This window comes from Stegostoma tigrinum, chromosome 5, assembly GCF_030684315.1.
Source record: "Stegostoma tigrinum isolate sSteTig4 chromosome 5, sSteTig4.hap1, whole genome shotgun sequence".
Lineage (NCBI taxonomy): Eukaryota > Metazoa > Chordata > Chondrichthyes > Orectolobiformes > Stegostomatidae > Stegostoma > Stegostoma tigrinum.
The window spans coordinates 110,970,593-110,985,537 of NC_081358.1; the positions used below are offsets into that span (position 1 = coordinate 110,970,593).

Here is a 14,945-nt window from a genome sequence, read left to right on the forward strand (position 1 = left end):
TTGGGCTGAACCTTAGCAGAAACTGACTAAGTATCATTCCTGGCCAAGCCACATCAGAGGAGCAGGAAGGCCGACGTTTCGGGCCTAGACCCTTATTCACCCCCATCCCAGGCCCCAAGAAAACTTTCCACATCAAGCAGAGGTTCACCTGCACATCTGCCAATGTGGTATACTGTATCCACTGTTCCCAGTGTGGCCTCCTCTACATCGGGGAAACCAAGCGGAGGCTTGGGGGCCGCTTTGCAGAACACCTCCGCTCAGTTCGCACTAAACAACTGCACTTCCCAGTCGCAAACCATTTCCACTCCCCCTCCCATTCTTTAGATGACATGCCCATCCTGGGCCTCCTGCAGTGCCACAACGATGCCTCCCGAAGGTTGCAGAAACAGCAACTCATATTCCGCTTGGGAACCCTGCAGCCCAATGTGGACTTCACAAGCTTCAAAATCTCCCCTCCCCTACTGCATCCCAAAACCAGCCCAGCTCATCCCCACCTCCCTAACCTGTCCTTCCTCCCAACTATCCTCTTCTCCCACCCCAAGCCCCACTCCCATCTCCTACCTACTAACCTCATCCCACCCCCTCGACCTGTCTGTCCTCCCTGGACTGACCTATCTCCTCCCTACCTCCCCACCAACACTCACCTCTACATGTGTAGTAGTGCATTGTTTCCCTCAAGAAAGCCAGGATATGCTGACTTTTGATATCCACACGCACCACTCTAATTATCTTTTTTCCCTGCAATGCTGTATCATCTCTTGTTATATATCAAGTTGTTTGATACGGGGAGGTGATGGCCGAGTGGTATGATCTCTGGTCTGTTAATCCAGAGACCCAGATAACGTTCTGGGGACCCAGGTTCGAAGTTGAATTCAATAAAATATCTGGAATTAATATTAAGATTCTAATGATGACCATGAATCCAGTGTCGATTTTTGGGAAAAACCCACCTGGTTCACTAATGTCCTTCAGGGAAGGAAACTGCCATCCTTACCTGGTCTGGCTGACATGTGACTGCAGACCCACAGCAATGTAGTTGACTCTTAACTGCCCTCTGGGTCAGGCAATAAATGCTGCCTGGCCAGCGACACCCTCATGCCATGAACAAATAAAGCTCCCCTTTACAATTGCTTTCTTCTCTGCATTCCACTGTCTCCACTCCCAACTATTCAGTTCCCCAGCTTCCCATTTGCAGCACTGGCTCCTGATAACCTCCTGTTGACTTTTAATGGACGGAGCCCCCGGGAATGATTGTGGTCCACTCCTTTTGAGCAATCTAGCGGCCAGCCTGAGATGCTCAGTGATCAAACCCCTGACTGATACCCCAACTGACTCACCATGTCTCACCAGTCTGGTTACACTGGACCCACAAAGCTGACCAGGGCCAACCCTTGAATGGAGAGGTATGAACCCTGACCCTGACCATCCCGAGCAGTCAACTGACTGGGCCCAAACCCCTGAAATGATATTGGAGACTGCCCTTGACTTACTGTTTCCTAACTGAAAACTATCTCCCTAGACTTGGATGCGGACTACTCTCCTTTGAATTTGGGTCATGGATATTTGCTTGAAGCACTTGCAATATGTTCAGCGCACGGTGCCAGTGTGGGATTGATGTAGCAATACATAACATGTCCAACCCCTGTGACTGATTACTGCTGGCAAACGCAGCAAGCCGCCTGGCTTTGTATGTGTGCTAAAAGGCAAGTCAGACTTGAAGTACTTTAAACGTTTAAACTCAGGCTGAGGCAGCAAAGCGCAGAAGGAAGGGCAAGGGAAAGAATCCATGAGCATTGAAGTATGCACAAAGTGAGTTACACTTAAAGAGCTAGCAAGCCAGCAAGCAACCCTGAAATGCTGCATGCCTAAATCTGGGTTCCTGTCCCTGAATGCAAAGTGTCCTGGCAGCAGCATTGTAATGTGTCCTGCCAGTGTGCTCCAAAAGTAGCATTGATTTGGAGAATCAGTAAGTGTTTCGGGGATGTGCCATGATGCTGCAGTGAGGCAGGTATGCGCCTGATGCCAGACTTCCTAAACAGAGGATATATGCAGTCACTGCCCATGGAGTGTGCCTGAGATGGTGGCATCCAGTGTCCAAGATGGGAGAGCAAGCAATGAGCTGGACGCACCAGGCAACGGTCTAACCTCTATCCAGCAGGAGGGAGAATGGAAAACTGCACATGAATGAGGAAAGATTAAGATTAATTAGATATCAATGCATAAAAATAGTCCTTTTGCCACACATCAGCAAAAAAATCTCATCTCATCGTTTAACACTGAGTTGTACAATAAGGGTATTTTGATCTCCATCTCTCAATGCTCCTTGGCTGGCCATGCAATTTTCCCAACTTTTCACCAGGGCTCATGTCATTTAGGGGATGGGAAAATTATGCTCTCTGTGGTGAAGGGATACCTTTCCTGCTCCAATGTGAGGGGAAAATATCTCACACTGACTGGCTGAAATCTGGGGTGAGCCCTGGAAAATTACTGCAGTGAAAAAATATACTTCAAATTTGCAAAATGGCTTGAGTGTCCAATGCACATTCAACGATTTAATGTTAGATAACATATAAGAGAATTATTAGTATATATTATTGCTGCAACAATTTGGGGACCTGAGTTCAAATCCCACTACAACAGATGGTGAAATTTGAATTCAGTAAAGTATCTAGAATTAAGAGTATAATGATGACCATGAATAGATTGTTGGAAAAACTCACCTGTTTCACTAATGCCCTTTGAGGAAGATAACTGCCATCCTTACCTGGTCTGGCCTACATGTGACTCCAGACCCACAGCAATGGTGCTGATTTTTAACTGCCCTCTGGGCAGTTAGAGGTGGGCAATAAATGCTGCCTAGCCAGCAATGCCCTTGTCCCGTGAATGAATAAAGAAAAAATAAAAGGCACAACACAAAAATAGAGAGGCATATTAAATTCTCCAGTAAGAAATAATGGATTACACTTGCAAATTCTGAAACAGAACTTCCTACTTTTCAGATATTTTTCAGATCTGGTAATAAAACTCTGAGTTGCTTGTTTTGCTGTTATTTTATCAGGTGATTCTCTTTCTCTTTCTCTAGTCAGGAGCAGTTTGTCTGCACGCTGCAGCGAGGAAAGGCCATACGGCTGTCGTGAAAGCTTTACTCCAGAAGGGAGCACACGTTGATGCTAAAACAAAGGAGTGCTACACGGCCCTACACATTGCAGTACAGCACTGCAAGCCCATGGTGGTACAGACTCTCCTGGGCTTTGGGGCCCAGGTGCAACTGAAAGGAGGCAAGGTAAGATCTGGCCCATGATGCACTGGGGACTGAACAACAATGGATGCTTTCCTACTTTCTTCCCAAAAGGCCGGCTAACTGTGTATTGCCCATCTGTGATTACCCCGAGAAATTGCTAAACCTTCTTTCACCATGATCAAAGTCCCCGAATTTCCTCACTTAAAGCATTGTGAGACTATCCTACCTGGTCTGCAGTGGTTCAAGAAGGCAGCTCGCCACCACTTTCACAAGGGCAACTAAGCATGGGCAATGAGTGTTCTGAAGAAGGGACCAAAACTTTGTTTTCTCTCTACAGATATTGCCACATCTTCTGAGTTTCTCCAGAAATTTCTGTTTCTGTTTCAGACTTCCTGCATCTGCAATTCTTTGTTTTCATTTACCAGTAAAAGCTGTTTGTCCAGTTGGTGACGCCCACATCCCATAAGAAAATGATAAAGAATAAACATTTTAAGTAGAGTACCTTGGCTCGGAGTGATTAACTGGAACTAAGTTGCCTGTTGGAGAGTTACTTTAAGTTTCACATTGTTTCTTCAACATTTGGTTAAGGCATTGTAATTTCATCTTATCGGTGTCATTACGATGGACTGCACAAAGGATGGATCAAGGTGTTTTTTGCTGAATTCCCATTGTAAGTGAATGGGGTTCGGTAGACTATGTGCCTTTGGGAACTAGGAATGATTCCACACGGAAATAATTGGACAATGCTTCCCTTTCCGACTACTGTTAAGGTCCCTTAACATGATAGTTTGTAGGCAACTATCAAAGTTAATGGGTGGGAGACGGGTTGCAAGGAAGGCTACAATTCAATCAGTAGAGTTATAGAGTCATAGAGATATACAGCACAGAAACAGTCCCTGTAGTCCAACATGTCCATTGCCAACTAAATTAATCTAGTTCCATTTTCCAGCATTTGGACCACATCTGTCTATACCCTTGCTGATCTAGAAAAGCTTAAAATGTTGCCATTGTATGTTGCTTCCACCAGTTCTTTCGGCAGCACATACCATGCTTGTACCACCTTCTGTGTGAAAAGGTTGCTCTTAGGCCCCTTTTATATCTTTCCCCTGTCGCCGTAAACCTAATTCCTTTAGTTTTGGACTCTCCTAGTCTGGGAAACAAAGACCTTGGTTATGACCCTATCCACACTCCTCATGATTGTATAAACCTTTATAATTTCACCCTCAGCCTCTAACAATCCAGAAAAATAGCTTACTTAGCTTATAGGCCAAACCCTCCAATCCCGGCAACATCCTTATCAATCTCATGCACCTTTTAAAGTTTCAGAACATCTCTCCTACAGCAGGGAGACCAGAATGGAACACTGTATTCCACAAGTGGTCTAGCCAACATTCTGCACAAGGGCAACATGACATCCCAATTCCTATGCTATGTAGGTACAAATCCTATGCTTGAATCCTAGTCATGATCAGGAAGTAGATAGTTAAGGCGCAAATTCAGGCAGCAATAAGTGATTTTGTATGTTGGCGAAAAGTCAAGATATCAGTTTGCAGGTAGGAGGGTGAGCTGGTTACAATCAAAATCTAATGCATTATGCAGATGTGTACAGGTCAGACTCAGGCTATAGACTGTTGGTCAGCGCTCTTTTGAAACTGGAAATGAAAAAAAAAGACTTTGCCAACATATTACCCACACTTGAGGGAATTTTGATAATTTCTTATATTGATATCCAACTGTGGTAGATTGGAGGCGAGCATCTCATTCTCTCAGGCTGAACAATACAATGTTTCATCTACTCTTAAAAAGGGAGTGGTCATTTGAAACTGTGCTGAAAAGAGAAAGTGGTTCATATATATTCTTTATTCATTCATGGGATGAGGGTGTTGCTGGCCAGGCAGCATTTATTCCCCATCCCTAATTGCCCGGAGGGTGGTTACGAGTCAACCACGTTGCTGTGGGTCTGGAGTCACATGTAGGCCAGACCAGGTAAAGATGACCGTTTCCTTCCCTGAAGGACCTTAGTGAACCAGGTGAGTTTTTCCAACAATTGACTATGGATTCATGGTCATCATTAGACTCTTAATTCCAGATATTTATTGAATTCAAATTCCAGCGTCTAGGGACCAGAACATTATCTGAGTCCCTGGATTAACAGAAAAGTGATAATACCCACTCGGCCATCGTCTCCCTAATAATATATAAATGATCATCATTTTGCCTCAGATAATAAAGTGTGAGGCTGGATGAACACAGCAGGCCAAGCAGCATCTCAGGAGCACAAAAGCTGACGTTTCGGGCCTAGACCCTTCATCAGAGAGGGGGATGGGGGGAGGGAACTGGAATAAATAGGGAGAGAGGGGGAGGCGGACCAAAGATGGAGAGTAAAGAAGATAGGTGGAGAGGGTGTAGGTGGGGAGGTAGGGAGGGGATAGGTCAGTCCAGGGAAGACGGACAGGTCAAGGAGGTGGGATGAGGTTAGTAGGTAGCTGGGGGTGCGGCTTGGGGTGGGAGGAAGGGATGGGTGAGAGGAAGAACCGGTTAGGGAGGCAGAGACAGGTTGGACTGGTTTTGGGATGCAGTGGGTGGGGGGGAAGAGCTGGGCTGGTTGTGTGGTGCAGTGGGGGGAGGGGATGAACTTGGCTGGTTTAGGGATGCAGTAGGGGAAGGGGAGATACAATGATGCCACAATGATGCCACCCGAAGGTTGCAGGAACAGCAACTCATATTCCGCCTGGGAACCCTGCAGCCATATGGTATCAATGTGGACTTCACCAGTTTCAAAATCTCCCCTTCCCCTACTGCATCCCTAAACCAGCCCAGTTCATCCCCTCCCCCCACTGCACCACACAACCAGCCCAGCTCTTCCCCCCCACCCACTGCATCCCAAAACCAGTCCAACCTGTCTCTGCCTCCCTAACCGGTTCTTCCTCTCACCCATCCCTTCCTCCCACCCCAAGCCGCACCCCCAGCTACCTACTAACCTCATCCCACCTCCTTGACCTGTCCGTCTTCCCTGGACTGACCTATCCCCTCCCTACCTCCCCACCTACACCCTCTCCACCTATCTTCTTTACTCTCCATCTTCGGTCCGCCTCCCCCTCTCTCCCTATTTATTCCAGTTCCCTCCCCCCATCCCCCTCTCTGATGAAGGGTCTAGGCCCGAAACGTCAGCTTTTGTGCTCCTGAGGTGCTGCTTGGCCTGCTGTGTTCATCCAGCCTCACACTTTATTATCTTGGAATCTCCAGCATCTGCAGTTCCCGTTATCTCTGATATCATTTTGCCTCATTCTGGTTCAAACAGAGAATAAATCCCAGGCAGCATGGCAATTTTGGGCAGAATGGCCTGTTTCCATGCTGGAAATAACATGAAATACTGGGAGCAACTCAATCAGCAAGGCCAAAACATATAACTGGTCAAACATCTCACCTGCTGTGCACTGGTTATTTGCCTGATTTCATTATGTTGCAAAACAACTACTGTTGGCTCAGAAACAGCCCAAGGTGAGACTTGAGACATGATGACATGAGACTGTATGAATTGCAAGGTTTTTTTTTCCCAGAAGACATGTTAGCACCATTGAGAACCTCGAATGTGAATTTGAAAAGATGGAATTCTGCATTAATGTATGCAGAATTATAAAGCAAATTGCCTATTACACAGTGGAACTGTTTGGGCCTTTTGAGCTTATTTTTGTTTATCTTTTGCCATTGGTTTCACCTTACAGCTGCTTTTCTTTACAGGCTCAGGAGACTCCACTGCACATTGCAGCTCAGGTGAAGGATGGTGAGAAAGTGGCAGAAATACTGCTGAAAAGTGGGGCTGATGTAAATGCTGATCAAGAGGTAAGTATATGTTTTCTAATTAAAACCACCCATTACTGAAGAACAGAGTATTTCATACTGCAGCTCCAGCTTTGGGAATTGGTGAAAAATTTACTCTGGGGCTTTGCTGATATCCTAAAGCGGAACATCAGGATTTAGCATTCATCGTCCTTTCATAATTCTCCAAAATAAACAAAACATAATGGGATATCTTCAAACTTAAACAATGTCGGGGGGAGGGTTATATTGTGCCAATGCTAAGAAAAGAATCAATCTACAGTTGCAAAGTAGATATACATTAGAATAAAAGTCTAGCATTTACTTTGTTGGAAAGAATCTATTGTACTGCTTTAGCTTCCAGCACTGTTACCAACACAAGCTTGAATTAGGCCACAGCTATTCGCAAAATCTAATGCAAGATTTCTTCTGCAAAATAACCTCTCAGAAGGAGCCTGTATCTTCTCATTTTTCTCCTTTCCTGAAGCTTTTCCCCCTTCCGTGGTCTAGGTTCACACACACCTCCCTTAGCCAAGCAATAATTGTTTGTTTGTGTACCAATCCTAGATTTGATAAAAATAAATAAATAATTAGGATGATTGGACAAAAAGACATCATATGAATGTGTTCTTACCTGACATCCATGCATACAATTAGTCCACAGATACATATGTATACACACATATATGCATATGTGTAGGGAGGCGATGGCCTAGTGGTATTATCATTGGACTATTAATCCAGAGATCCAGATATTGTTCTGGGAACCCGGTTCAAATCCTGCCACAGCAGATGGTGGAATTTGAAGTCAATAAAGTATCTGGAATCAAGAATCTCATGATGACCATGAATTGATTGTCAATTGTTGGGGAATAACCCATCTGGTTCAGTACTGTCCTTTAGGAAGGAAACTGCCATCCGTACCATGTCTGGTCTACATGTGACTCCAGACCCACAGCAATGTGTTTGACTCTCAACTGCCCACTGGGCAGTTAGGGATGGGCAATAAATGCTGTCTGGCCAGTGATACCCTCATCCCATGAATGAATAAAGGAAAAAAAAACATAGCAATGCAACCCCTGAAATTTAATGCTATTGGCTACTTTGCCAGGATGGTTAAATACACAAAGAATTCCAGGTTCCTCCTACTTGATAATTGCACCTGACACTACGCCCCTACTGGCCAAGGTGAGATTGCACCCAAGTGTTTAATTTCACATGAAATAATTAACAAAGCTGAAACATGTAAACCCCCAATCAGAGAGCTGTTGGAGCAGAGTAACAGATTTGTGACCAAATGCAGGGGCTCACATGGTATCATAGTGAGGAATTAAAATGTTCTTGTTAAATAGGTCTGGATTCAGCAAGTTTAGCTGTCCTTATCTGTCTGTTTTGCAAGCTTATTGTGATAATTAATTTGAAGGGCTCAATTTGAAGTCTCGCCAATTTGTAAGAATTCTGTCCCCAAGGAGGGGGATAAAAGCGAAACATGGAAAATGTGCCTCCAGTTAAACTTTGCTAAAGGTGGGTAATTTCTGCACCACAGGCGACCCTCAGGCTTTAAGTTCCTGTTTGTCAGTTGATTCACAATGGATTGAAATTACCACAATAGCAAATGTACCTGAGAATCTGTCTGCAGTGAAAGTAGACCTCACTCACTGCCTCCTGGTCAAGCCATCAGTTTTTTTTTCCAATTTTGGTCTCTCCTAGAGTATTATGAGTCTTCCTTCATCCTGTGTTGCTGCCTGACAGCTTGACCCAATCTGGTTTGGATGAGGGAAACCAACTCAATAGCCATGGAAATTAAACAAAGAACTGCAGATGCTGGAGGTCTGAAACAGAAACAGAAATTGCTGAAGAAACTCAGCAGGTCTGGCAGCATGTGTGGGAAGAAAGCAGACCCGATGGTGTTATTTAACTGGGCATTTGCTGAGATTCGGGGGTGTTTGGAGCTCAAAATGTCAAAGGTCGTTTGATCTGTGATGGGTATTATAATAGTCTGTTTCTGTCCAGTTTTTAAAAGTATTGATTTAAAGTTCATAATGTACTGCAACATGAAACATACTAATACTTTTTACATAAGGTACGTTGGCCTAGGGATAAGGTACATTGCCTAGGGAGTGAAAATGCGATTTATTTAGAAAAAGAGTTTTGAGCAAAGTTGCTACCACTGAATTATGTTCTTTCATATGAGCTTCAATACAAATTTTTCTAAATAAATCGCATTTCCACTCCCTAGGCAATTGTTGAAATAAACCCTGTGGTGGTTTATTTTGATATTGCAAACCCAATACTACCCAATGCAAAAATCCCTTATTTAGCAAGTCATTTAATCAGGATGTGTAAACAATTCTAATTTTACAATTGCTGCACTTCTTGCCAAAACATGTGATAAGGCGAAACTTTGTGACCAGAGTCCATAAAGCCTAAGGAGAATGCTTTGGACCTTAGGTTGTATTGTGGTTGACTGTTCATTGAACTAAAATAGTACAGAATTGAGGAAACGTAAAAGAGTATCTTAGTTTTCAAAATGACACTGTAGTTTCTATTTAACTTTTGAAATGATTTATACAGAAGGAAATAATTTTGTTCTAAAAATCAATAGTGATAAAAAAGGCTTTTCCTAAAAAATACAGTTACTCCTCAAATTTTGCTGATATAACACAACTTTGAATGCAACTACGCTGTTACTTATGCTGGCAGATCACTGACTGTAGTGCTGGAAATCACAGGATCTGGTATTTTGCATGAAAGTGGTGCTATTCAAATAGGCTGGAGAGGATTACAGAACATGTATCATCAAATTTACACAAAGAGATTACCACCTGATGGTTTTCAAGTATAAATGGTTTATAGATGAATTTCTTTAGCTCAATAGTTGCAATTCTGTTCTTACATGTAGGTATGCTGGCGAGATCTGGGAAATCCAGGGACTGTCGCAAAATTGGTTAGGTTCACTGTTTAATCCTGACTCTCACTGGGGCTGTCTGCTATAGATCCTCCTCTATGGTTGGAGATGTTTGTTATTCACCTCTTTTCTTTATTTTGGTGTGGACAGAATGGTGAAACGGCTATGCATGTTGCAGCACGTCACGGCAATTTGAAAATGATCCAGGCCCTGATTGACGAGGGTGGAGATTTAACTTGGCAATCAAAGGTAAAGAAGAGCCACTCCTGCAGCTAACAGATAAAACAATGAAATGTATGTGCCATGGCTGTAGGTAACATTAACTCCCCGAGGAATTAGCCATATTCCAGAAAGTACCAGGTATATCTCTGTGCATAAGAGACATAGAACATAGAGCACTACAGGCCCTTCAGCCCACAATGTTTTACCCTAAACCTAAGGTCTATCTAACCTCCACCCCCACCTTATACTATCATCCACATGCCTATCTAGTAGCTGCTTAAATGCCCCTAATGAGGCCGACTTTACTACCCTCTCAGGCAGTGCATTCCACGCCCCAACCACTCCCTGAGTAAACAACTACCTCAGATGTCTCTCCTAACTCTACCTCCACTCACTTTAAAAATATTTCCCCTCATAATAGCTATCTCCACCCTAGGAAAAAGTCTCTGGCTGTCCATTCTATCTGTACCTCTGATCATTTTATACACCTCTATCAAGTCACCTCTCATCCTTCATCTTTCTAAAGAGAAAAGCCCTAGCTCTCTCAACCTTTCTTTGTAAGACCTTCCCTCCATTCCAGGCAACATCCTGGTAAATCTCCTCTGCATCTTTTCCAATGCTTCCACGTTTTTCCTGTAATGAGGCGACCAGAACTGGACACAGTACTCCAGATGTGGCCGACATTTGTTTACATGTAGCTTCTTGGTCACAAATCCACAAGAGTAGAACAAGGCGAGGAGGTAGACCTCCATGAAGTACCACAGCCAGCAGAGGATTGATCCCAAGCCATTACGATGCTTTGAATCATACCATAGTCCTCTGAGCTAACGGAACATACTCCCATCACCTGCTCAACCAGTCTCTTCACAGCATTAATTGTAACATTGAGACAGGCCATTTGACCATTTGTCTACATTAATGTCCAAGACACCTTCCCAACTTGTGTCATCTCAGTCTATCATTAGATCCTTCTACTCTATACTTCCTCATGCTCATCTAGTTACCATTAAATGCATCCAAACCCTTCATCTCAATTGTTCCATATAGTTACGCATCACTCCCTGGGGATAAAGGCATCTCTGCAATTCCTTGTTGAATTTATTAATGACTACTTTATACTGATGGCTCCTTGGCTCAGACTTCCCTCCAAGTGGAATCCTCTTCCAAGCTCCACTCTGCGGCATTGGATTTAATGCTCATCTTCCAAAGGGAGATTTGAAGGCCAATGGGTTTCTTATTAAATCCAGGAAGTGGTCAGTGGCGGGGTAGCCTGCCCTCTAGTGTTGACTTAAAAGTGCTCATCTGACAGCTCTAGGATTTAACCAGCAGCAACCAGCCCGGCCTTTTCCCTGAGTGTATTGAAGTCGTGGGGAGGGCCCCCCTTAAAGAGACCCCTGGGTCCATCCATGTGCATCACCCAGCCTTTACCTCCACAACTCCTTTCCCCAAATGGCCTGTCAAATCCCAGCCCGCCCACTTCCCTCTCACCCTTTCCGGGGCATTCTAACTTGGCAACACCACCAAATACTGCTCCAGATTCCAGCCTCGGGTCTCTGTGCAGAAGCGATGGAGAGTTTCCATCCTCTGATTGGGCCACAGTTCTCAGACTCCCTCTCCCTCAGGGGGCAGAAATCCCATCTTTGGCCTATAACCAATCAATTGGACATTAAATGACTTCGGGTCAACTATTGTCAGGCTCCGCCAACTCTTTAACTGGGATTGTGCTGTGAGGCGATGTGTCTCATTTAATTCCACTTTGGAAACCGGCAAAAAAAACCCTCAGAAAACAGCAGAGTGAATATATTCGGGCATAGTTCACAGAGAGAGGTTCTCCCAGTTATCTACTGTGGTTTCAGTGGGACAGCTGCAGAAATTGTGTAAGACACAGAAGTTTAAACTGAGACAATCAAATACCTCACAAGGCCACAATGTATTTGGGAGAATGTGAGTCTTGGAGGGCTCTGGCCTACTCTTAGCGATCAAGGTGTGAAGGTGAATAAGTAAATGGAGTCTTATGTAATTGCATTTTGGCATCAAGGAGCTTATAGCTATATATATAGGGTATATAAGCATAATCAAGGTTAACAAGTTTGTATAAGTGAACAGGATCAAACTTAACCAAATGGCCTTTCTTGATTTCATTTCTAACCAACTGCTCTCAGGCAGAAAATCAGAGTTTTGGCCGTTCTAAAAAATTTAATTTAAATTTGAAGATTGCTTTTCATTCAGTAATAATTGTTCAGAGACAATTACACACCAAACTCAAATATATTCTGGAGTTAAAAGTGATTGTTAAGAGCTCAACAGCTGGAATTTGTTTAAGTAACAGCAGCTTACACAGAAGATTGTTTTACAGGATTACAGTGCCTCAGACACACAGGGAAGACATCCGGAGATGGAAAACTGAGAAAACGAAACAGCTTTCCGGGAGGTTTTGATCTTTGTCCAAAAATATAGCAGCCGCTGTTCACACTCTGTCTGATCTTTTATAAGAGATAACATAGTGTGGAGCTGGAGGAATGCAGCAGTCCAGGCAGCATCAGAGGAACGGGAAATCTGATCTTTCGGGTTGGGACCCTTCTTCATCTGATCTTTTGTAGCTTTTATTCCTTGCTCTCACTGCCCCCTTTCTCTCCAAGAGCCTTCAGCTGAGATATTAAATTGACATCCATCCCTGTTCAGAAAATCACTTTCATACAATCCAGACTGTGAAAAGGTTTCTCATTAAGAAAATGAATATATATAAATATGCTTCTGAACTCCCTCAAAGTGCAGTGTATTTGAATCTAGTCCAAAGATGTGTAGGCTAGGTGGATTGGCCATGCTAAATTGCCCGTGGTGTTCAGGGGTGTGTGGGTTATAGGGGGATAAGTCTGTGTGGGATGCTTCAAGGAGCGGTGTGAACTTGTTGGGCCAAAGGGCCTGTTTCCACACTGTAGGGAATCTAATCTAATCTAATCTACTTTATAGTTTGTGCGTTCTCTTTTGAGTTGAAAAGTCATGTTCCAACATGTAAATAGATGTCAAGCACTACAAATAACACAAAATTACAAAATTAGCCTGTCAACAACAAATTGCATTCATACAGCACCTTAAAATCTATCCGAAGGTGCTTCACAGATTATCAAAAAAAATTAGACTGTGAGCCAAAATTTTAAAAAAATATGAATAGCGGAGTCATACAGTTCATCCAAGGAAGCGGGTTTTCAGGAAAACCCTGAAGAAAAAGAGAGAGGTAAATTCAAAGAGGCTTAGGAATGGAATTTTAAAGCTCAGAGCTTAAACAAATGAAGGTATAAGGAATGTCATCAGGCAGAATTGGAGGAGTGCAGATATCTTAGAGATTCGCAGGGTTGGATTTTGAGGTCAGCCATAACAATGTCACGAAAAATGTGGAATCAGCTGCAGGGCTCATACAGAAGTCAGTGTTTTCTAAGAAGCAACTTTCCAACTGTTGATGTGTTGCTTAGGTTGGAGAGAATCCATTGCACATTGCAGTCCGACACTGTCATCTCAGTGTTGTGGAAGAAATCCTCAGCTACCTGACCAATCAGAGGAGCCACATGGAGGCCACTGCATGTGTCAACCAGGAAAACAAGGTAAGAACTCAGAAAGATAACAATATCCAAGAACTTCTAATTAAATGGACAAATTTCCACAAAAGATGGAATTAAGGGAGGGCAGAAATCTAAAACACCATCCTTTCCCCATCTACCACAGAAGTTTCAATCACATTCAGAAACCTCTCCCTACCTGATAAAGAAAAAAACCATACTGCACTTCTCCTCTTCATTTTCTGCAACATGACCGTGAAAACTGTAATCCTGCAAAGTGTAGTTTCTATATCATTCTCTTTGATGTCATTATTGCATTTGAGGACCAGTCAGTTAGTGAAAAGATGTATTTTGTTCAACAGTACTCTATGTTGAATATAAATCTTAAAGTAAGTTGTATGTTCAGCAATTTTATCCAAATTCTTACAAACTAGAATTTTCTTCTTTCCCTCTACCTTAGGAAATAAACCTGTCCATATCGCTTTGGTTTCCTTATTTTCTGTTTTCCCATTTTCAATGCGTATTGCAGCTTATTCCAAATTACCCTCTTCTGATTTTACATCCCAGATCTATTTCTGGTTTCATCATTGCAGCTTCCGTAACTAAGTTCTAACCATCTCTCCAGTGGTTTTTCTTTTCTTTCCCAAGCTCAATGTGTTCATCTTGATTACATAAAAAGTAAACATCTATGTGAAGCCAGCATTTGACTGTGTGTGACATCACGGAGCCCTAGAAAAACAGGACTCAATGTGCATTGAAATTGGGGAAAACAGAAGAGGCAAGGAAACTAGGGAGGTACAGATAGGATTAATTCCTAAAGTAAGGGGAAAGAGGGAAATTCTGATTGATGAGGTCGGAGGTGGAGATGCTGACTGGTGAGTACACAATCTTCAACAGCATTTGTGACTCCTCAGACACTGAAGCAGTCCACATTCAAATGCAGCAAGATTTGGACAAGATCCAAACCTGGGATGAAAAGTGGTAAGTAACATTCACGCTGCACAATTGCCAAGCAAAGGGTATCTCCAGCAAGGGAAAATCTAACCATCACCCCTTGATGTTCAATGGTATTACTATCACTGAATTCCCCACTGTCAAAACCCTGGAGGTTACCATTGACCAGAAACTGAACTGGACCAATCATATAAATACTTTGATTACAAAAGTAGGCTACAGGGAAAGATTTCAGCAAATAACTCAC

The 14,945-nt window shown here is 43.3% G+C and overlaps 1 protein-coding gene across 1 annotated transcript in view; it reads left to right on the forward strand.

Moving 5' to 3' along the window:
- The window catches only part of trpn1 (transient receptor potential cation channel, subfamily N, member 1), a 184,938-nt gene that overhangs the window by 85,678 nt on the left and 84,315 nt on the right, over positions 1-14,945 (forward strand). The window contains exons 10-13 of the mRNA XM_048528498.2: positions 3,083-3,283; positions 6,983-7,084; positions 10,119-10,217; positions 13,661-13,789. Coding sequence (XP_048384455.1) covers positions 3,083-3,283; positions 6,983-7,084; positions 10,119-10,217; positions 13,661-13,789 — 531 coding nt within the window. The remainder of the gene's footprint in view (positions 1-3,082; positions 3,284-6,982; positions 7,085-10,118; positions 10,218-13,660; positions 13,790-14,945) is intronic.